We start from the raw sequence: 23375 nt of genomic DNA, 5'->3' as shown, positions 1-23375 counted from the left end.
CCTAAGGTCTGTTTACCCTATTGTATGTTTCAGGCAATGTGTCAGGCACTGAGCAAATGTTGGAGGAGGAGGAGGAGGAGGCCCTCACCTTGCTCTGGAGGGGTAGGACCTTGACAGGGAAGTCTCACTGTAGAATTGACTTTGAAATTGAAAGTTGAAGACTGTATAGAGATTCTTTGGCCCAAGTCAGGTGCTAGTGAAGGTAAAGGGGAGAATGACTTGAAACTGATGGGATTTCTGGGAATGACAAGAGGAGTATGAATATGGGCTTGAGGTTTTTTTTAAATTTTTTTAGTTGTCAATGGATCTTTATTTTGTTTATTGATATGTGGTACTGAGAATTGAACCCAGTGCCTCATACATGCTAGGCAAGCACTCCACCACTGAGTCCCAGCCCCAGCCCCAAGGGTTTTTATTCTAAGATAGCTAAGAATAGAGCTTGCTTCAAGTGAGAGAAAGTGGGACTGACCAGAAGTGAAGCCTCTGAGGGAAGGATAGGGAGATTTGACCTTTGAGAACATAATCTGATTTACTGGGTACACTTGGAAGCAAACCTGCTTCACTTATTGTTAGAAGTCTGGATGATGGGAGTCATTTTGTTGCCTACAGTTTTGGCAAACTCTTTTCTCCTGTTAAACATAAATGTATTTATGTGATTTGATCAAATTCAGTTCAGCATCCATGTATCAGGTAATATGTGCAAGGAAGTGTTTAAGGTGCTTCTGAACTTGTGAAGTTCCTACTATCAGGAAACTTATAATAATATGGAAGGAAAGAATGGAGGAATGCAGAGATTACCAGATTTCAAAGCTTATAATGTTGATGGTCCGCAAGGCCTCCTATATTATTTTTTCCCTCAAAGTACACAAAGGAAAGAATGATGTCATGAGTGTTCATGACACTCTTAACAACTACGAATGTTTTGCCAACTTTATTTCCAGGAATTTTCCTCTTCCCCTGTTACCCTTCCCTGTGCCCTCGTTCTTTAAAGAGACTTGACCCTCCATAGGCAGGAATAATGTCTTATCCAGCTTGTCAGTCAGAATCCATAACACAGGGTCTTGCAGATTTTAGGCTGCCAATGGACTGTTGATAGAACTTCACAAGTTCAGAAGCACCTGAACTGTGTGAATTGTATACATTTTCACATAATTATATGACAAAATAGGTCATTTTTCCATAAGAGATCAGGCTCACATTCTTATCATTACTTTGTGGTGAGAACATTTAAAATTCACTCTTCTAGCAATTTTGAAATACACATTATTATTAACTACAATCCCCATGCTATGCAATAGATTAATGACACTTCTTTCTCCCATCTAACTAGCCCTTTGCATTCTTGGACCAACAGCTCCTTTTCCTGACCACCCCCACATTCCTTCAGCCTTTAGTAGCTCTGGTCCAGCTTATGTTCTCAGACAATCACTATAAGTATGTTGTGGTGGATAGTGGGAAGGGCAGGCAGAGCAAAGGCAAGGGAAGGAAGCTGTGCTTGTTCAGGTGAGGTCAGGGTGGTTGTCCAGTGTGGTAGTGATGGAGGTAGTGTGGCAATGTGATAGTCAAATGTGAAATATTTGCTCTACCTATAAAACATGTAGGTAATATATTGAATGTAGGGTATAAGAGGAAGAGAAGTCATGTACAATTCAAAGATTTTTGGCCTTGGAAGAATGGAACTGGAGCTGCCATGTACTGAGATACAGACAGTAAGAGGAGCAGTGAATCATGTCTTTGTATTTGAGTTGATGGTGAGGGTTTGGGGGACGTATCTGGAGTTTGAGGTTTGAATGATTAAGTTTGAGATAAGCGTGAGTCTTGGGAAAAGACATCATGTCAGCATTTTAATTGCTCAGCTATGGGGCATTGTTTTTCTTCTTGCCACTTGGTTAAGACTGATAATATTTTCATAAGAACTTAGTTTTTTCCCCTACCACAAATTATATATCTTTTGTCTAATTTACTTCTAACAGGTATTGAAATAAAGATAACTACAGCTTTCTGTGAAAATGTCAGTTCTGATATCACAGAGTGTAATAAATTATGTGGAAGAAGAAAACATTCCTGCTTTGAAAGCTCTTCTTGAAAAATGCAAAGATGTAGATGAGAGAAATGAGGTAAGGCCACATTTCTATAATTAAGTTCTTTGTTTTTGTTTTTTATTTTTGTTATTGGGTATTGAACCCAGGGGTACTCAACCACTGAGCCTCATCACAATCCCTCTTATTTTTTATTTTCGGACAGAATCTCGCTAGATTACTTGGGACCTCACTAAGTTTCTAAGGCTGGCTTTGAACTTGCAGTCCTTCTGCCTCAGACTTCCAGGTCTCTGGAGTTACAGGCATGTGCTACCATGCCCTCCTTACAATTAAATTCTTTCAGAGATATTTTCTGGCTAACCCGCAGGCACTATGCTCAGGATAGAAGTGAGTAGGAATGGCAGTTCTCAGCCATGTCTTATGGGACTTATGATGTGACATTATTGTTGAAAATACTCGATGTAGTCCATGTTTTTGGACTACATTTTAACTTATATAAATGATTAAATGAATGTAGGTTGATGATTGATTGATTTTACCCTGATGTAATAATCAATATTCAGGAAGTTTGATTCTTTGAAAATTAAAGTGTTTCTAGGAAGCTTTAGAGAGCATATAGACCTGCTCTTCCTACAAGTAGACTAAACAGACAAAAATTAGGAATTTAAAAATATTTTCTTCAATGGAGTCCTAACTTTTGTCTTTAATTTTTCATTCTACACACTGGGGAATTTCAAGTGCAATGTCTTTAAAAGAGAATTAAATAAGTTATGTGTTATTGTTTAATTAATTCATAAACATTAACAAATTAGATATTTCTATTGATATGAGTACAAAATGTTGATCTTATTTTATTATGTACAGCCAATCTGAAGATTAATTGGCATGCCATTTTAAAGATGAATAAACTTTGTGTGAATTTTGTAATTGGCAAAATATGTGTGTATTTTATAAAACCTCAGGAAAATAAACATTTCATAGAACTGTATTTTCAATAGTGCTTTTTTTTGTTAGCAGAAAAGCTGAATAAGGAATAATTTTTTAATGTAATGTAAGTATACATGTGTAAAATGTGTGTATGTACTTGGATTTATATGTGTCCTTATGCATTTCTGTGTATACACATGTAAAAATACTTGTTTTTTATTATAGTAAAAAAACCCACATGATATGAAATTTATCATCTTAACTATTTTTAATTTTATTTATTAACCTTTTTTTGGTGGTTCTAAGGATTGAATGTAGGCCCCCCCACTTGCTAGGCAATCACTAAGCTGTATCCTAGCCCCTTTTATTCATTTTCAAAACAGGGTCTTACTAAGTTGCCCAAACTGATCTTGAACTTGAGATTCTCCTACCTTGGCTTCCAGCATAACTGGGATTACAGGCATATGACATTGCGCCTGGCCCATCTGAATTTTTAAACATACAGTTCTCATCATAAGTATTTCTACCTTGTTGTGCAACAGATCTCCAGAATGTTTGGATCTTGCAAAACCAAAGCTCTGCATATTGGACAACTTTCCATGGGGATGCGGGTGCAGCTCAGTAGTAGCACTTGCTTAGCATGCATGAGGCCCTGGGTTTGATCTAATGATAATGCCTATATTTTCAATGTTTTTGTGTTGAACAAAATATAATATAGTTAGTTAACATTTGTTAACCCTTTTTGATTATGAATAGTCAAGAATTATCATAAAGAGATAAGATTAAAACTTGGCGATTATTGTTATAAAAGAATTACCTAAAGAAGTATTTTATTAGTATATATTAGTTTATTTAGAATAACAAAATAGTTTGAAAAGAAATCTTTTGTTCTTAATACTGAAAGAACACCTTCACTGGGAAGGAGACAAATAGCACATCAGTAAGTATAAGATTATATTACTCTTATTGCCTTAAGGAGTGAAGCATTTTTGGCATTGAGCTAACATAACATCATACATGAGATAGCATTCAATGGCAATTAGTTATCAGTATAGCTAGTTTAATATTGTGTCAATTTTAATTCAAAACCCCTTGATATTTTGGCTCCATGTGAAGATTTTGGGTGAAGTAGCTTTCTTTCTTTTTTTTTTTTAAATTGGCTTTAATTAGTTATACATGACAGTAGGATGCACTTATATACTTTGATGTATCATACATAGGGGGGATATAATTTCTCATTTTTCTGAGTATACATATTGTAGAATCACATTGGTCATACAGTCTCATTGAAGTAGCTTTCTTAAGGCCTTTTTCTGTTTTTTTTTTTAATTCTTAGCACTTTACATCTACAACTTTTTTCTTTTTTGCAGTGCTGGGGATAATACCCAGGATCTCATGCATGTCAGGCGAGCTACATCCACTGCCCAACAGCTTATAAAATTTAATCTTTATAGATTTTTTTAAAAGTTTTTTGAATTTTCTCACTTCTATTTTGTTCTTGAAAGTATTTAAGTAACTTCATAGTAATGTATTTTAATTATTACTTCTGAAAAGGATTCTTAAATATTAGATCAATTTAATAAAGTAATGTAGATAAAATAGTCTGAAACTTTGCTTAGAATATAATCAGCCATAATCAGTAAATTCTAGCCTCCTCCTTTGTTTTCTTCCTACTTTATTGATAAACTAGATAAATTTCTTAGCTTTGTAAATAGTCTCAATGATGGCATATCTTTGCCCTTTTTGAGCAGTGAAAGACTTATTTTTGGAAAGAACAAAGTCACTTTTGGCTCTCATTTGTACATGAGGTAGAGTTGAGGCTGGACATTATTCTACTGGTTAGGAAAATGAAATGGGACTTAAAGAGATACACTGTATGTGTTTATAAATAGCTGCTAAAGAAAATAAAGTAGAAATTGGAATGTAGGAATTACAAAGAACAAAAAGATGATGGAATAGTGGGTGTTTCTGCATTGTAGTCTTTTGAGAAATTGAAAGAAATGATGGTACCTATTAGGACTTTGAATTTGGGCTGAGTGTTCAGTTTTGTGTTTGGTGTCTTGGCTTGAGGTCATTGAGTAGTGGAGCAGGGATACCTTAGTCTGTCTGTCTGCTGTATTCAGAATAGAATACCACACACTGGGCAATTTCTCAACAGCAGAAGTTCACTGCTCATGCTTTTGGAGGCTAGGAAGTTCAAGATCAAGGAGATGGCATCTGATGAGGCAACATAACAGTAGCCATTCCATGGGTAAGAGATAACATGAAAGAGAATGAGAGAAGAGAGAAAGGAATCAAACTCATTCTTTTATCCTTTTATTAGGAACGTATTCCTTTCACAATGGTGGCATCAATCCATTTGTGTGGGTTGTGCTCTCATTACCTAATTTCCCCCCAACACTGTTGCTTTGAGGATTAAGTTTTCCTGCCCATGACCTGCGCAGGTGGTGGAAATGGGGTTCCTCTTCGTGGAATGGGTTGGCTGTGAAATAAAGGCTAATAAAGACAGAAGGGTGAAAGAACCACAGAACACAAGAAGTACTTTTAAAAAGCTGGGGTGGGACAGGTTTGCCGATCTTAGGGATCGAGCTTCTACACTGGAAAAAGAGTGGGCAAGCAAAATGGAGCCCTGGCTTGCTTTTTTTATATTGGGGAACATCAAAGGTTTTTCATGAAGTATTCTTTGCCAAATAAGGTAGGAAGTGGGCTGTCCTGTTCCCAATGGGTTATGCCCAACTCCAGAGCTACAAGAGGGGTCTTCCTAGTAGAGCAGAGATAGAGGTCATGTGCATTGGGCAATCTAATGCCTGCTGGGGGAGCCAGGATCATTTCCAAGGAAAAACCTAAATCTCCATGGCTGGATACAAAGTGAAGATCCTCATGTAATTCACGGGTGACTCCCCGTATAGTTTCCAGCACGAAAACTTAAGGGAACACTCAAACCATAACGGGGGGTTGTGGATTATGAAATCTTGTGCTTTTTGGAAAGAGTTAGGTTCAGGGTTTGATGGGGGCATCTGGCCTTAGATATGGAAGGGAACTTCAGAAGTTCATTTTCAGGTGGAATGGTGAAGTTGTCATAATAAGTTAGTCCTTATTTCTGCAACTGTAGTTACTGGATTGGTTAAGCAAGAACCAGGAGAGTCCAAAGATGGGCTTTGTTGTAAGACAATTTATAAGGTAGCTATCTTTCTCTTGGAATCTAATAAAACTTTATGGCAGCCTTTCCTGAATTTCTTTGACTTTTTTGGATAGTGTAGCTACGAAGGTTTACCAGTGAAGATTTGCTTTGAACTGTGTCTAATAACTCTTAGGACAATGGTTTAAAATTGAAGGTTTTATTGTTCTCACATAATGACAAGCTACAAACAGGAGCCAGTCCAAGACTGGTGTGGTGGATTCAGGACATCTCAAGGACCCAGGCTTTTTGTACTTTTCCGGCCACTCCTCATTGTCCCAGTTACTCACCTCAACTTCAGCATTCTGTCTGCATATTGGGCAAGAAATGAGAAAAAGGATATAAGCCACCTGAACTAGTCCCCCCACAGCCAAAGAGCAGTGTCATGGGATCATTTCTGGCCACAAGGGGGGCTTTTTAGCCAGCACATTGCCACCCCAGTCAAATGTGGTTCCTCTGGATACTGGAAGACATTTCAGAGTCTCTGCAAGAGAAAATTGTGACTATTTGAAGTCATGTGGCATGTAATTCTAGTAAATCAGGTTTATACCATCTTTCTTTGTGTTTGGGTACTAATGCACATTTACATTATTTTTGAAGATCTTGTTTCATGAAACTCTTTTTTTTTTTTTAAGAGAGAGTGAGAGAGGAGAGAAAGAGAGAGAGAGAAAGAGAGAGAATTTTTAATATTTATTTTTTAGTTCTCAGCAGACACAACATCTTTGTTGGTATGTGGTGCTGAGGATCGAACCCGGGCCGCACGAACGCCAGGCGAGCGCGCTACCGCTACCGCTTGAGCCACATCCCAGCCCCCATGAAACTCTTTAACTGTGTGAACCATCTGAGGTGCAGCAGTGACTCCAGAATGTAAACAGAATGTGCCTCTGAGTCTTTGCTATTACTGTTTTGGAAATGGTGATGTAAAATTCATGCATTCTTAGTGTCTTGGATTCATTTTGTTAGCTTTAATTTCTGTATTTTACCAGGGACTTTGATATCTCACTCTTCATCTGAGTAGATTAGAAGGGAAAAGCATGCTGTAGAGTATACACTGAACAATTTAGAGCTGACAGAGGCATGTGTGGTATAGTAATTGATGTCTGTACTCTGACTCAGAACCATAAACATAATCTGTTTAACAAGTAGCAGTATGTGCACTTGCTTTTTAGAATGGTGATTATCAAATTTAGTGTTTAAAGGATTAACTTTTTCACCTGTAAAATCTATTTATTTGTAACCCCTCCTTCCCTAATGACTCCAGTTGAATGATGTGGTAGCCATATATAGTTTAGTATTAATCATTTACTAAGAATGTCTATATTTAAATGTGAGTTACTTTTGCATTTATTAGTACCAGTATTTGTGTTAAACTCTTTATTTGTATTATCTTTGCAGTAGTTTTTAATTGTACTTGACAGTTATTATTATAATCATTTGCTTGTTTCTGTGTTGCTCTTAACTGATTTTTAAATTTTTTAAGACTTGGCTCACTTATATACTTGAAAAAATTAGAGTACCTGGTTGGTGTCAACTGTCCCTCATATTCCATTACAATATATTTTTTATTTGTTCTTTTTTAGATATACACGACAGTAGAGAATATTTTGATATTCTAATTAAGATCCCATTCTTGTGGTTGTATATGATATGGAGGTTCACTGTGGTGTATTCATATATGAACATTGGAAAGTTATGTTCGATTCATTCCACTGTCTTTCCATGTACAATATTATACACATGAACAAAATAGATACATTTCCTCAGGGAGTATAGAGCCTTTAGGGAAGATAGACAAAAATCAGTTGTTAATCACACAAATAAAAATGTATCGCCAAGCAAGGATTAAATGGTAAAGGGCAATCCCAGGATCAGGGCAGGCCTGTCTCTCTATCATTCAGGGCTTCTGTAGGCCTTGGCGAGTTCTTATCCAGAAGATCAGTGGGGAAACATTGAAGGGTTTGAAGCAAAGAAATGACGTCAAATTGGCATTAAAAAAAAAAAATTACAGATTTTTCCTCCATGCTGATACACAGTACACATCCACATAAGTAGGTGCATAAGTAAGTATTTTTAAGTTTTAGTGTAAAGTTTTCTCTTATTCCTTTGTTTTAGTATCTTTAGAATTATCTGGTGATTTCCTAATCTGTACTGCACTTTCATTGGAGAAAGTGACTTGTCCCAGAGCCAGCTGCAGGACCCTATCCTGTTTCCAGGGCCAAGGAAGCTACCCACTGCATTTACTTTTGGGAAGACTGGAAACATTGACTCAACTAGCCCAGACTTTATTTTAATGAGTCAAGGTTGTAAGGAAAGGCTTAAATTACATATTTGTATTGTATAAGTAGCACTTATGTTGCTTTTATATTTTGCTTTAGATAAAACAAGTGTGATTAAAACCTCATTCTACATCATATTTTGCCTATGTTGTTTGCCGCAGTCTGGCTGGGCACAAATCACAAGCCACTGAAGCAGGAACAAACTTTATTTCTGAACTCTACCAGCACACTCCACACACACTCCCTGGGAATTCTCCGGAATGCCACGTGGCTCGTCCAGGAACCAGCAGCCGGAAATATCCCTCCTCCGGTACTTCCCCAACCAATGGGAACTCTCCGGGAATCCCTGCGAGAGCTCAACTGGAACTCAATGGGAACTCCTCGAGAACTCTCAACCACTACTTCTGGCAAAAATGCCATGCGTCATCCCGACTCGGCTGTGGCCCTCAACAGTTGTTAGAGTATTTGGTTACAATAGTTAATGCTGCCTTTTGGAATGATGCATATTTGGTTATCTGCATTGTGGGAATTAACTTTCCAGATCTTAATGCTATGCATGTTTACTGAGTTTGAATGAATTCATAGTGTCAAAATCAGATTATTAACACCATGGAAAGAAAAAAATTTGATTTAATTATTTCTTTGACTTTTAAATTGTCAGTAAACCAAAAGTAAATGTCCTGCTGGGCACGGTGATGCACACCTGTAATCCTGGTGGCTCAGGAGCTGAGGCAGGAGGATTGTGAGTTTAAAGCCAGCCTCAGCAAAAACGAGGCACTAAGCAACTCGGTGAGACCCTGTCTCTAAATAAAATACAAAATAGGGCTGGGGATGTGGCTCAGTGGTTCAGTGCCCCTGAGTTCAATCCCCAGTAGCCCTCCCCTCTCCACACAAAACAAAAACAAAAACAAAAAACAAAGCAACAACAAAAAAAACTAAAGATTTAAAGCTGTTTCTAAATGAAAGAAATATAGTAAAAACAAGTAGTCCTTAACATACTTCATGAAAATACAAGTGTGGTGAATTTAACTGTAGTGTTGCAGTGAAAGTATATCATCCTGGTGTGTTTTATATCCTCCAGTGTGGCCAGACTCCGCTGATGATAGCTGCTCAGCAAGGCAATCTGGAAATAGTGAAAGAATTGATCAAGAATGGAGCTAACTGCAATTTGGAAGATTTGGTATTTATAAACATAATTTATTCTTTGGTCTTTTTTTCCCTTTAACTGTGTTTCTTCAGTTTTAAGAAATGATTCAAAAGTAATTGATTTAATTTTTACTTTCAGGTAACTTTGTCTAGTGTGCTACATTAGTTTTTTAAAGAGTGTTTTAGGAGAAAAAAGTTTGCTTTCAAAATGAAGGATGTCAGCTCTTTTTGTTTTTCTTAGATAGATGGTGATGGCTGAATAGAGAGCACATATTCATACAGTTAAATGCCTGCCTAGAAAATATCCCCTAATGATGCTTTACTGCAAATATCACATTTGATAACAGTCAGAGGTGGTCCCTTCTGATGTCACTTCTGGGGGATAAATCATCATTCCAAAAGGTTACATTATCTCTAATTCTTAGAATCACTTTGAGGGTCACATGGCTACATATTTTTTCAAATTGAATGATCATTTAAATTGCTCTCATGAATAAAAGTTAAAATAATATACTTGTATCCTTTGTTTTAAAAATAAAGGATAGCTTTTTTTTTTTTATTATGTAGTTTCTGTATTCATCACGTGGACTCACTCTAATTTAATGGCCTGTGTATGTGCTCTCAGATCTGATTATAGGCTTTTTAATTTCAATTTATAGTAAAGATTGCTAGCCACAGGATTAGCCTTGAGGTTTAGGTGGTCTCATCTTTTCTCCCTTTTAAAAAACACCGTATGCGATTAGAAGTCCAGTGAGAAGACTGAACAAGCTTTGTGAAACCATTTCTGCATTATTAGTAGTGATAGAGGTAGATAAATTCTTAAGAGAAACTTATTTCATAGAAGTTTAAAGTGGGCCGCACCATGGCAATTTGGTATGATCATTTGGTATGTAAATTCAAATTTGTTTTTCCTCACCTTGGAATGTTATTTTTGGCTTTAAAACCCACCAATATTTTTATGTGTTCAAGGATAATTGGACAGCACTTATATCTGCATCAAAAGAAGGGCACGTGCACATTGTGGAAGAACTGCTTAAATGTGGGGTTAATCTGGAGCACCGTGATATGGTATGTACATTTTCTTTGTTATGATATTAATTATCTGAAATCTTATCAGGAATAACAGATACTTGTGAAGTCCTATGTTTTTATGTGTGAGGTGATATCATTATGACTTCAGGATTTGGGATTGGACCTTCAAGGGTGTTTTGAACCCAAGCATAATAATGTCCCTCTTTTAGAACGCATCATCTTTAGTTTATTTCAGAGTTTAAAATTCTGAAATATTGTTAAAAAAACTTATTCTTCCACATGTCGATATTTTATAATTTTTGAAAAATTGTTGCCTTTAGACACAACTTTAAGAAGGATGTTGTAGAGTTTTAAAAATATTTTTGTCACTTATAACTTTCAGAATAATACTTTTGTTTATAAATGTAATTTTGTTCAGGCTTGCTATCTGTGCACATTACAAATTTAACAAGCTGAGGTCCTTGATTGTCACTTAGCTTTTATTTGATCTTGGCATCTGGTTAAAGCATAAAAGTAAAATGTGTTATTCTGTAAAATGCTTAATCTTTTTAAAAGTTAATTCTAATAGGAGAAGAAAGGAATGAGATAATCTGGCTTGACATATAATACATTACTTAGCTGATGGTGCTTTATGAAGTACAGGTGGTCTGAGTTTTAAAAAAAACTACTGCATTTCCCCATTTTGCACTTAATAGCATATTATGATTTATGTATGGGTTTTCTCTCTCTAGTCTTGTATTCTTAAAACATAGCAGAATAGGTGGTATACTTACTTTTATAAGAAGATACTGTTATACTTTGTATCTAAAATGTCCCTCAAAGACAGCAGTGTTAAGTGCTTGGTTCCCAGCCATGGCCCTAGGGATGTGGTGGAACCTTTAAGAGGTGGGGCCTAGTGGAAGGCGGTCAGGTTACTGGAGATGTGCCCTTGGAAAGAACATTGGGATTCTGGTCCCTTCTTCTTTCTCTTTGCTTCCTGCTGCCATGAGATCCACAGGTCTCTGCTGTGTGCTCCTCCCATAATGTGCTGTGCTCCACTGCCACAGCCCAAAAGCAATGGGCCAGGTGACCGAGGACTGAAACATGAGCCAAAATAAACCTTTCGAGCTAGGGCTGTAGCTCAGTGGTAGAGCACAGGAGAAGCACTGGTTCGATCCTCAGCACCGCATAAAAATAGGCAAGTAAAATAAAAGTATTGTGTCCATCTATAACTAAAAAACAAAACAAACCCAAAATTAACCTTTCCTTCTCAAGGAGTTTATCTCAGATCTGAGGTGTTTTTTTTTGTTTTGTTTTGTTTTTGTCACAGTGATGGAAAGCTCACTAACATATTCAGAGAAATGTTTATGTTGTACAATTTCCAAAAAGATGTTTGAGTTTAATCAATAGAAGTTTAGGGAGAGAAGATAATAATGTCAGTAGCCTAGGCAAAGGATGGATATAGCAGCTGAGAGTAAAAGGTGGTGCTCTTACTTTATTGGTATATAAGGTATCTTGTTGTTCTCAATATTTTATTAAAGGGAGCATACCAGTTTACCATGTTTTGAATATATTAGGTACCAGTTCTGTGACTGTCATTTTTAGGTGCTTTATGGCCTCTGTATCATTTAATTGACTTCTCAGACAATCCCATGAACTAAAGGTTGATTTTTATTTTCAGTGTATAGTTGAGGAAATTGGGGCTGGAAGAGGTGAGTCTTTGTCCAAAGTCATAGAACTACTACTAAGCAGTACTAAAGCAGTCAGTGTGGGTGGGTTTTGAGTCCAGGTGTGCCTTCTCCAAAGCCTTTCTCCTCTATCATTCTTCTATATACATCTGCAAGGAAGTTAAGATTTAGGAATTTTGATAAGATTTCTAAAGAATGATTTGTTAAACTTTTTTTGGTTTTCCCGATTTCTCCTATTTCCCCAAAGTAATGATCATACAATTTTTAATATTTAAAGGATCTTTGTGTTTGGCTTTAAAATGCCATGAGTTGGGGAAACTGGGGACCCTGTCTCTCTCAGTAGTTATTGTGGCAACTTAACATCAAAGGATTGGCAGATGGTAGTAGCTACCAACGTAGGGAAGACAGTGTCCTGGGACTTATGCAAGGAGAGGAGAGTGATTATTGGGGTCCTGTGGGATTCAGAAAGAATTCCACGATATATTGTCAAGAAGTCTCGGGAAGTTTCTTTCTTTTTTTTTTTTTAATATATATATTTTTAGTGGTCCGTTGACATAATATCTCTATTTGTTTTTATGTGGTGCCGAGGTGTGTTAATTCTCTAACATTTTTAAGTAGCCAGAATTACTACAAAACAACAACTACCTTATATACCAGTGCCTCACACATGCTAGGCAAGCACTCTACCACTGAGCCACAACCCCAGCCCTCAGGAGGATTCTTTCTGTAGGCACTAAGCTGAATGAGTTTAATGAAATATAAAACTATTTCTATAATTGGCCACAGTCTTTTGATTTTTACAAATTTAGGTGTTGTTTCTTGAAATTAATTCTCTAACATTTTTAAGTAACCAAAATTAATGTAGAAATTTGGAATTGTTCAACAAAAATGTTCCCCATTTCAATATTTGTGATATAGCATAAACTTTAGAGTCATTTGGGAATGTAAGAGATTTGACTCATTTCATGTACAATTATGTATGTTTCTGGGAATATTGTAAAATTACATAGTACTACCTTCATGAAACAATGGTTCATAAAGATATACACAGAAGTACCTTGATTAGTGGTAGTATTTTTATGCTTGGAAAATATCCAGTTTTATCCTGCCCTTTTTTTTTCTCCTATTTTCTTTAGGGGGGATGGACTGCTCTCATGTGGGCATGTTACAAAGGTCGTACTGAAGTAGTAGAGTTGCTTCTTTCTCATGGTGCCAATCCAAATGTCACTGGTCTGGTAAGCAGTAACAAAAAAGCTCATTTGTGACTAAGGGGTAAATTTTCTTATGGGATGCATTAGACTGTTTACATGTGACTTCCAGGGAGATGGAGATTTTTCTAGGTCATATTAAATATAGAATGTGATTTCTAAACAAAATAAGAATTTTGTAAGCTAAATTTATTTCTCAATTTTTGTCAACATAAAAGTAAATCTTAGAGCTCGAATGTTAACATTAACTTTACTTAGAAGATGTGTTTTGTGAATATCCACCTAAAAGATTTTCTCTTTTTCTCCCTCCTTCCCTCCCTTTTTCTTTTTCCTTCTTTCTGTCCCTCCCTCCTTCCTATCTATCTGTCCATCCCAGCAGTACAGTGTTTATCCAATCATTTGGGCAGCGGGGAGAGGTCATGCAGATATAGTGCATATCTTACTGCAAAATGGTGCTAAAGTCAACTGCTCTGATAAGGTAAGTTGGTAGGATGTGGCCAGATTCCAGTCTGTATTATGTCCACTTGAGGTATCTAAGTTATAAACATTTTCAAGTGTAATTGCTCTAATGTATCTCATATTTTTGTATATCATTGTATTTTTAGATAGATATATATTTCATGGATGAATCCCTTGTATGTATTTTTACTAAATATCCTTTTGATGTTTATTTTGTTGCATTCCTTATTCTTAAGGAGATAGACAGGGGTAATGGATTCACTGTTCTCATCATTTGAGATTTTCTGTTATAACTGTTCCTCCCACCTTCAGTCCTGTCTGCTTTCTCTGTATTGTTGCAAGAATGATCTTTCTAAAATTCAGGTTTGGTTGTCTCTGTCTTGTGCTTAAGATCCTAAAGACTGGTATTATGGATGGAATAGGCTGTGCCTCCTTTCTCCCTTTTCCCCTGCTACCTGTACCCCAACTACCTTGTGTGCAAGCTAGCCAAATGACATGGTTTCCTAAGCTCCTATGCTCTTTCCCAGGGAACCTCTTTCTCAGTGTGTCCTTTCCTCCTTATCTGCCATAGCGTCTATTAATTCTGGAGGCTTGGCTCATCTCTAGAAAAGCTCCCTACATTGTTGTTCTATTCCTTTTTTTTTTTTTAACCCTTAACACTCCTCTCAAACATTGAATAGATGCTAGTCTAATCCTCTTATTCTTCCTTGCTCTTGAAGAGCTTTGGTAACTTTCACTGTTTCTGGGTAAAGCCCAGTCAGATGTCTCAGTTTGGCTTTAGTCTGTCTTCCTAGGCTAAACTCTTGCCATTCATTTCTATATACACTATGTTTTTGTTTTTAGATACAACAGCGTGTCTCACATTCTGTGACCTTTATTCTGTTCCCTCTCTTAGGAATGATATTATTACCTCCTCTGGTTGATGGACTCCTGTTTATTTTTCAAGGCTCATTTGAGCTGTTACCTGCCTGGTTAAGTCTCCTCCTTGGTGCCCTTTCTTTGTACTATCATTGCTTTCTATGCATCCTTCCATCAGTGCACACAAACTATTGTCTCATAATGATTGATTTTTATGTCTTTCTTACCACTGGAGAGTACATTTCATGAAGATAAGGAATATGCTCCTCACTTTTTTTTTGGAGGGGGGGGTGTTATTTTTTACCTCCATTATTTTCACTAGGAAACTTAGAGCTCGGCATATTGTTGTGATGATTATATTCTTTTCAGATTAATAACTGTGTATCTGAACATAGAAAAGAGTAGTTATTTCCTGAAGACTTTTTTTTTTTTTTTTGTGATTGGAATAGATTCTGAGCATTATCTTCTTTAAGTACACATTATTGCTTACTTGGGAATCACCCATGTCTTGATCTGGATGGTGGTCATACAGGCATGTACACATATAAATCTTCAAGTAGTGTATTCAGGATTAGTTTATTTTTATACTTTATGGTTTCTGTGCCTTGGTTTTTAAAAAATATTCCATAAAATAATAGGTTAATGAGGAGGGTAAGCCTATTCAAACATTTATAATGTGGCATTTAGGAATATTGGCTACTTTAGATTGAGGTTTGAGGCATGTGTACAGTGGGCACAGTTCTGTCTATTGTCTTCTTATGTTAATATAGACAAACCTTTATTTTTTCCTTCTGGCCTATTGAAAATTATTTATATATAACCTGACATTCTAGGCCCTCCAGAATAATTTATGATGCTACTCAATCTGTTACTCTTTAGCATTTTGAGAAGATGTTTGCTACCTGCTATGTGCAGTGTCCTGTCCCCACACTTAATACAGAAGATTCAAAAACAAAAACAAAAAATGTTCTATGTTTAGAGAAGCAAGTAGATAAATGGGAGTATAAAATGTGAAGCTAAGTGTCAGGTGACTTAGGAGTTTGAAGATAGGAGAATCCATAGAAGAACTGACACTTAGTGTAGCCTTAAAGAAAGGGCAGAACTTATATCCATGGACAGTATGGGAGGAAACCATACTAGGCATAGGAAAAAATAAGAGCAGAAAGCCCCAGAACGTGACTTCATATGGCATGTTCATGTGACTTCACTGCTCATGCTGAGCAGACCAGTGTGGGTAGAGCTGAGCCAGGTGTGAAGAGAGGGGCTGTGGGAGGAAGCCATGGCCCTAGAAGGAGCCAGTTCAAGGCTGGTCAGCCTTGAACACCTGACTGAGGAAGTGGTTGTCTCTCCTGCAGATAATGAAAAACATTGGAGAATTTGAGTAGTTAATTGATACAAACTGGTATTTTAGAAAAAATCATCACTTAATAGCGCACAGTGGGATGCATCAAAGACCAAGGGAGTATTGTTATTCTGACAAAAAATAGGTTTTTATGGTAACTAATTTTTAAAAAAAGGAAATGAAGTTACTTTTTAGATGTGTTAACTTTGAAGCAATGGTGCATTGGTAGTTAAAGGTGTCTGTCCCGCTGGGTAGTAGGCATAGAGATTTGGGCTGCTGGTGATGAAGGAATTGCATAGAGGAGGTTCTTGAAATTTTGGGAACATGGATTCGGTAACTAAGATTCATAGTAATACATTGTGATGACTAGAGGGCTGATTATTAGGAGTGTTTTCAGAGGAAGGAGAATTTGGCTGGCAAAAAAGTCAAAGGCGATGAATGATTTGGATGTTCAAGGTCAAAGATACAGTCAGACACATGCCTGTAATCCCAGTGGCTGGGGAGCCTGAGGCAGGAGGATTGTAAGCTCAAGCTAGCCTCAGCAATTTAGTAAGGCACTAAGCAACTAAGTGAGACCCTGTCTCTAAATAAAGTACAGAAAAGGGCTAGGAATGTGGCTCAGTGGGTTAAGTGTCCCTGAGTTCAGTCCCCTGTACCAAAAGATACAGTCAGAAGTTCAGAACACTGCAGAACGTTCAGGAAAAGAAAGAACTGAGTTAAAGAAATGTGATAGATCTGGGATTCAGATAACTATTGGTGAACTCAGGAATACTGATTTTGTAATATTTGTAGTAAAAACTAGTTTTTGAGGGGGTTTTGGTGAGGAATTAGAAATAGGCATTATACATTATTTTGAAAAGTATGAAAGAAAGGGCAAGGATGAATATATTGATTAATATATATTTATATTCATATAAATATGAATGTAAATATATTTAATAATATATTTAATATATTTATATAAAATAAGCTACCCTCTCAATATTGAGAGGGTAGCTTATTTTGGAAAAGTTTGTTTGGACAGGAGAACCTAAAGAGGAAGAACTTAAGTTGGGTGCCTAACAGGAAGGGGGAATAGGGAAAGACTGATGATGTGGGAGGAGATCTCTAAGTAAGGGTCTGGGTGAAGAAGGAAAGATGGGATCAAGAGTGCATCGAGGTGTTCTGTTTAGGAGGAATAGAGGCCAGAATGTGAGAAGAGAAGAGAGAAAGGCTTAGTAAGGTGATTGGCTGCAGAGCTGTTTTGAAGTAGACAGGAAGCATGGCAAAGAAGGTCTTGCTGGATCTTAAGAGCTCTTTGTGATGTTTCAAGGGAGATGTCAGCTGAACTTATGAGTGAGGTCCGGGGACTGGTGCGAAGGGGAGGGGAGCAGGCAGCAGGCACAATGGCATACAGCTTTCCACAGTTCTCCAAGGATTGTGAAAATCAAATGTAATAGGTTTTCACAGGATGAGATTTAAATTATAATTAGAATATTTAAAGAAGGCTTGATGAGTGGTAAATGGGTATGTGTGTTACCTTGGCAGATCTAGGATCTTGCTTGTAGGGCAGGGGAGGGCATTTCAGTAAGAAAAAAATTTTATCCACAAAGGAGCAGGCTAGAAAAGAGAATTTAATTCTGGGCGAAGACTGTGGATGCAGGAGTAGAATTGGGAAGTTCTTCCTATGGCCCTTATTCCATCTCTCTGAGTTTTTTTGAAGGCAGTGATGGTGACAGCTGTTCTCTTTATGGCCTTTCTCCTTTTTGTCAGGCCTCCCCTCCCATATGCCGTATTTGCAGCCCTGTGATTCTGCCTGTCACAAGGTCACATTCATCAAGGGAGAGTGCCAGCTGCTACAGCTTGCAACAATGTTGTTGATGGGGTGTCTTTCATATTTGTAGAGAGGTGCTACCCAGTGTCATAGTCACTAGGTACATATGGCTAGTTAGACTTAAATTGAGTAAAATTAAAAATTTAGTTCCTCAGTCACATTAGCCACATTTCAGTACATAATAGACATGATGACTAGTGTCTGCTGTGTTGGGCAATATGGAATTACAGAGCATTTTCATCAACACAGAACATCCTATGGACAGGGCTGTGGTAAAGAGTTCATTAAATGTTGATTCCCACCTGTAGGTTTCCTGTTCTTAAAGGTCTTTATGGGTTTTCATTTGTTTATTGATGTCCAGACTTCCCAAAGCCTCAACATTCCCTTTATGCGTGATTTAGGTTTTCTGATGTCTTTTGAATCAAGTTCCAGAAAAAAGGTCCATTTGAGCACAGTCTCTGTAGGCTGAAAGTGGTCAAGAATAGAGGCTGATGTGGGATGGTGGTTAAGAGTGTGGACTCTGGAGTCAGGCTTGTTGGGTTCATAGATCTTGTTCCACTTCTTAAGCTTTGTGACCTCAGCCTTGGTAATGGCCTCACTTTCCTCATCTGTGAAAATGTGATACTATGAATTGCACAGATTCTGTAAGAAGGATATGTGCATTAACCATTTAAGCCTCATAAATTGCTTTTTCTTTGAGCTTAAAAGAAGATACAGGACACCAAGATTTACGTGTAAAGAAACCATATTGATAGAACTGTTGGGCTCATGGTTGTTATTCTTTGTTCCTCTAGTAAACTGTTGCACTTTAAATTCTGTTTCATAAGATATGGGAAGAAGTGAAAGCTTGTTAAATTAGCGACCGTGTGAATTTATGATGGAAAAATTATCATTGATTATAATAAATATGTAAAGTTGGTTAAAAGACATTCTCTGATTTACCACCTATTCAGAAAAAGTAAAATGGGGGACGTAGAATTTATCTAAAATTACAATTATGACTGCTACAAAAACTTATCTAAAGAACACTGAAATTATGATTTCATCAGAATTCATGCTGTAATCTAGTTTCTTTTAGTATATTTCTGATGATAATTTTACATTTATTGTTTGATAGTATGGAACCACCCCCTTGGTTTGGGCTGCCCGAAAGGGTCATTTGGAGTGTGTAAAGCATTTATTGGCCATGGGAGCTGATGTTGATCAAGAGGGAGCTGTAAGTATCTTTCGTATCTTAACCCCTGGTTTTAGGAGAGAGAATATTTTTCCTTAGTATATGCCTATAAATATTTTCTTCCAGTTCTTAGAAAAACAAGCATTTCCCCCTTATTATCCTAAGTGTGTTATAAAATGAAAAACTTAAGAATCAGGTGCTAATGCATACAAATTTTGAGAGGCTAAAACTACTAAGTATAATTTTCAGTAATCTAACTGTTTGAAAAACTCTTCAAATTGAATAGTTTTTTAATATTTATTTTTTAGTTGTAGTTGGACACAATACCTTTATTTTATTCATATATTTTTATGTGGTGCTGAGGATCGAACCCAGGGTTTCGAGTGTGCAGGACCAGTGCGCTACCGCTGAGCCACAACCCCAGCCTCTTGAATATTTTTTTTAAAGTATTTTTTTCAGTTGTGGATAGACAAAATCCCTTTATTTTATTTAATTTTAATTATTTTTAGTTGTAGATAGACATAATACCTTTATTTTGTTTAGACATAATACCTTTATTTTATTTATTTAATTTGTTTATGTGGTGCTGGGGATCGAACCCAGTGCATCACGCATGCTAGGCAAGCATTCTACCACGAGCCATAACCCCAGCCCCCCTTTATTTTATTTCTTTTGTGGTGCTAAGGATCGAACCCAGTGCCTCACACATGCCAAGCAAGTGTTCTACCACTGAGCCACAACCCCAGCCCCAAATTGAATAGTTTTTTTTTTTTTAAAGAGAGAGAGAATTTTTTTTTAATATTTATTTTTTAGTTTTCCTTGGACACAACATCTTTGTAACACAACATCTTTGTGTGTATGTGGTGCTGAGGATCGAACCTGGGTCACATGCATGCCAGGCGAGCGTGCTACCGCTTGAGCCACATCCCCAGCCCTGAATAGTTTTTTTTTTTTATCTTAGTTTTAGGAAAAAAGCTTATGCTCTATTAAAATGCTTTTTCCTTAAAAACTTCATATAGTATTATAATTTTTTTGAATTTTTTAGCTGTACTTTATTCTCCCTCTTCAGTAAAAAAAAAATAATAAATCAGAAGTCAGCTGTTAAAACCTAGAAAGTTCAAAATTAGTTTAATACTGCTTACTGACTAGCAGTTGTTAATTCCTAACTGAGCACCAGCTGAGTACCCAGCCTGTGGTATTAGTACTGGGAAGACCAGAGAAGCCTCATAAATTGCTTTTTCTTTGAGCTTATAAGAATATACAGGATACCAAGATTTATGTGTAAAGAATCAGTTAAAATAATGTAGACTGCTGTTTACATAACTACCTTGTGTGAGCTGAACAATAAATTATTCTGAGAAGATATACTACCAAATCTCCAGCTACATAAAACAAGAGTAAACTCTCCACAATTGCACTGGAATAATGGCAACTCTTCCTCCTGTTTTCCATCTTGTCACAAGCCCCTATTTACCTACCTTTAAGGACTATATAGTATTTTCATGCTGTTTGGAAACAGCACGATTCGTAGGCAGCTGCAAACATCATGCCCTCCACTTGACTCGTTTCTGGACAGCTTGTCAAGTGGATGAGTGGCTTGTCTCTGTGATGATGGACTGCTAAGGAATTTGAAAAGTCTGTGTTTTTCACATGTGAGAGAATTATGGCTTAATGAGATGTGTGATTTTTAGAATTACTTAAGTGATTTTTATCTATTTTTGAAAATGTGGTTTTTAGATTACTGTGAAGAACATACATTATGCTTTTTCTTGAAATATTCCATAGCGGGGCTGGGGATGTGGCTCAAGCGGTAGCGCGCTCACCTGGCATGCGTGCAGCCCGGGTTCGATCCTCAGCACCACATACAAACAAAGATGTTGTGTCCGCTGAGAACTGAAAAATAAATATTAAAAAATTCTCTCTCTCTCTTTAAAAAAAAAAGAAATATTTCATAGCATTAATTCATTTTTTAAAGAGAGAGAGAGAGAGAATTTTTTTAATATTTATTTTTTAGATTTTGGTGGACACACATCTTTATTTTATTTTTACATGGTGCTGAGGATCAAACCCAGTGCCCCACACATGCCAGGCGAGCGCACTACCGCTGGAGCCACATCCCCAGCCCAAATTCATTGTTTTATTTCAGTTTTTCCTATAGGCATATTATAAAGCATTCTTAGTTTGGAATTTCATTCACCTTTTTTCAGTTATTTAATTTAGAATGTTTAATTCTGAGTCATTCTATCAACTGCAACTTTATCACATTAATAAGAGGGTTCATTCATTGAAAATGAGTCCAGTGTATGATTATCATTTAAATGAACTGAATCTCCTGCTAATTCTAATGACTCAAGAGGATTACATATTTCACAAACTTGAAGTATGCCTCCTGTCATTTTTTGGTATGTGTTTGATTATGTTGGCATTTCATTATTGGAAATAGCTGTTAAGAATAGGCTATTTGAAAACATCAATTTTCTGATTATGACAGCAATTATGTTTTCTAGGTATGCTAATTTCTTGGACTTTTTTTTAGAATTCAATGACTGCACTTATCGTGGCAGTGAAAGGAGGCTACACACAGTCAGTAAAAGAAATTTTAAAGAGGAATCCAAATGTAAACTTAACAGATAAAGATGGAAATACAGCCTTAATGATTGCATCGAAGGAGGGACATACGGAGATTGTACAGGACCTGCTTGATGCTGGAACATACGTAAATATACCTGACAGGGTAGGTTACCTATTTCAGATTTGTTTATAGTGGTGATGTGGGTAGAAGATTACCTTCGTTGCTGGCTTCTTCTCTTTCAAGTTCCTCATGCATGATATATACTTGTTTAAAGATAAGTTTATTTCTACCTTTGAACCTAATACATTTAAAACCATTTATTTTTTTTGAAGAATATCCTTTTTTATTTTTCTCAGTTTTGTTATTGAAAATGTCACATGCTATAATGCATTCCGCTGTCATATATAAATAAAAAATAAATAAAAAGAATGTCACATGTTACAATTAGCCTTGTAACTGTTCTTGATGTATCACTGTGGGTATTTTTCACATATGATGTTATTCATTATCCTAGGACTTAAAGTACCATTTTTTACAGTTAAGATTTTCACAATTCTTTCTCTTGTCCTGATTTCTTGTCTGAGTTCATACTTACATACCCAGCTTCATCTGAAGTCTCCTTGTCGTTTTCCCTCAACATAAATCTGCTTCCTCAGAAAGGAAGCTACTTAATCCAAAGTAGCTATCCAGTCATTTTCTGTCACCTTACTCTAATGTTTTTGTATAGCAGCTATCTTATTTTTTGTTTAATGTGTGTTGCCTTTCTCTGCTTGATTAACTTTGCTCAGAGTTGGGACCTTGTCTGTCTTATTTCCCAGTGCCTAGAATGGTCTGTGGCACATTGTAAGCAGTGAAATTGTTACAGTCCTTTGTGTTTCTCACTTGTATTAAATGGTAACATTCTCAACTAAAATCTGTTGGTCTTTAGTTTGGTTCTGCTGTTAATGAGCCAGTTACTATAACACACCATGGTGTTAAACTTAGTAGTCCTCAGGGATGTCGTGTTGACTTCACAGCCCATTGGGGCTTGCTCGGGATTGAATCGAGTCACAGCTTTTAAGCTCACCCAGTTTAAAAGCCTACAACTGATTTGTAAATCAGTAATAAATAACAAGATATTTGTGTCCATTGCCAAAACAGTATTTGAATTAATGGGAAAATAGGATTAAAAATGCCTGTTGTTTGGTTAATACAATTTCAAGGCAAAGAGTTGTGCTCATAAGGTAGTCAACTTGGTCTGAGTCTTGTGCTGGGGAATGAAGCAGTCTTGTCTACTGACCTTTTACTGTCCAGTTGACCAAATAGTCATGGATGCTAGTCTGAGGACCAGACTTAACCCTTAAATAAATGTGGCTATTTTACCACTGATGGTATTAGCTTTACAAAATCCTTTTTCTAGAATCTATGACTATTTTTTTCATATGGCATTATTCCAAGGAATTTTTATCATATAATTTCCAAATGTTCATTTGGTTTATTGACAGCTAAGGCATTATTTTATTTAAAATTTGTGAATTACGTTCAGAGAGAATAGATTCTTGTCTTGGTACTTTGTCTTCCTAAATTTTTGTCATGAAATTTCATAAGTCCTTGTTTTGAGGCATACCATCCTCTGTCCCTTACTCTGAAGACTATTGATATCAGATATTATTATTAGTTAATTCAGAAGTTTCACTTATTTGGA

At 36.6% G+C, this 23375-nt stretch overlaps 1 protein-coding gene across 13 annotated transcripts in view; it reads left to right on the top strand.

Annotated features, from left to right (window-relative positions):
* Nucleotides 1-23375, top strand: part of Kidins220 (kinase D interacting substrate 220) — a 103231-nt gene that overhangs the window by 3278 nt on the left and 76578 nt on the right. For 8 of the 13 annotated variants that reach the window (XM_026413417.2, XM_026413276.2, XM_026413112.2 and 5 more), the window contains exons 2-8: nucleotides 1974-2117; nucleotides 9502-9600; nucleotides 10536-10634; nucleotides 13402-13500; nucleotides 13850-13951; nucleotides 19063-19161; nucleotides 21656-21853. In XM_026413417.2, the coding sequence (XP_026269202.1) occupies nucleotides 2010-2117; nucleotides 9502-9600; nucleotides 10536-10634; nucleotides 13402-13500; nucleotides 13850-13951; nucleotides 19063-19161; nucleotides 21656-21853 (804 nt within the window). In that variant the 5' untranslated portion in view covers nucleotides 1974-2009. The remainder of the gene's footprint in view (nucleotides 1-1973; nucleotides 2118-9501; nucleotides 9601-10535; nucleotides 10635-13401; nucleotides 13501-13849; nucleotides 13952-19062; nucleotides 19162-21655; nucleotides 21854-23375) is intronic. The other 5 variants (XM_026413363.2, XM_026413195.2, XM_026413033.2 and 2 more) reach the window with 1 other exon arrangement.

The sequence above is a fragment of the Urocitellus parryii genome, chromosome 12 (assembly GCF_045843805.1).
Source record: "Urocitellus parryii isolate mUroPar1 chromosome 12, mUroPar1.hap1, whole genome shotgun sequence".
Taxonomy (NCBI): domain Eukaryota; kingdom Metazoa; phylum Chordata; class Mammalia; order Rodentia; family Sciuridae; genus Urocitellus; species Urocitellus parryii.
The sequence above is the reverse complement of the archived record's forward strand: the minus strand, read 5'-3'. Positions and strand labels throughout refer to the sequence as shown.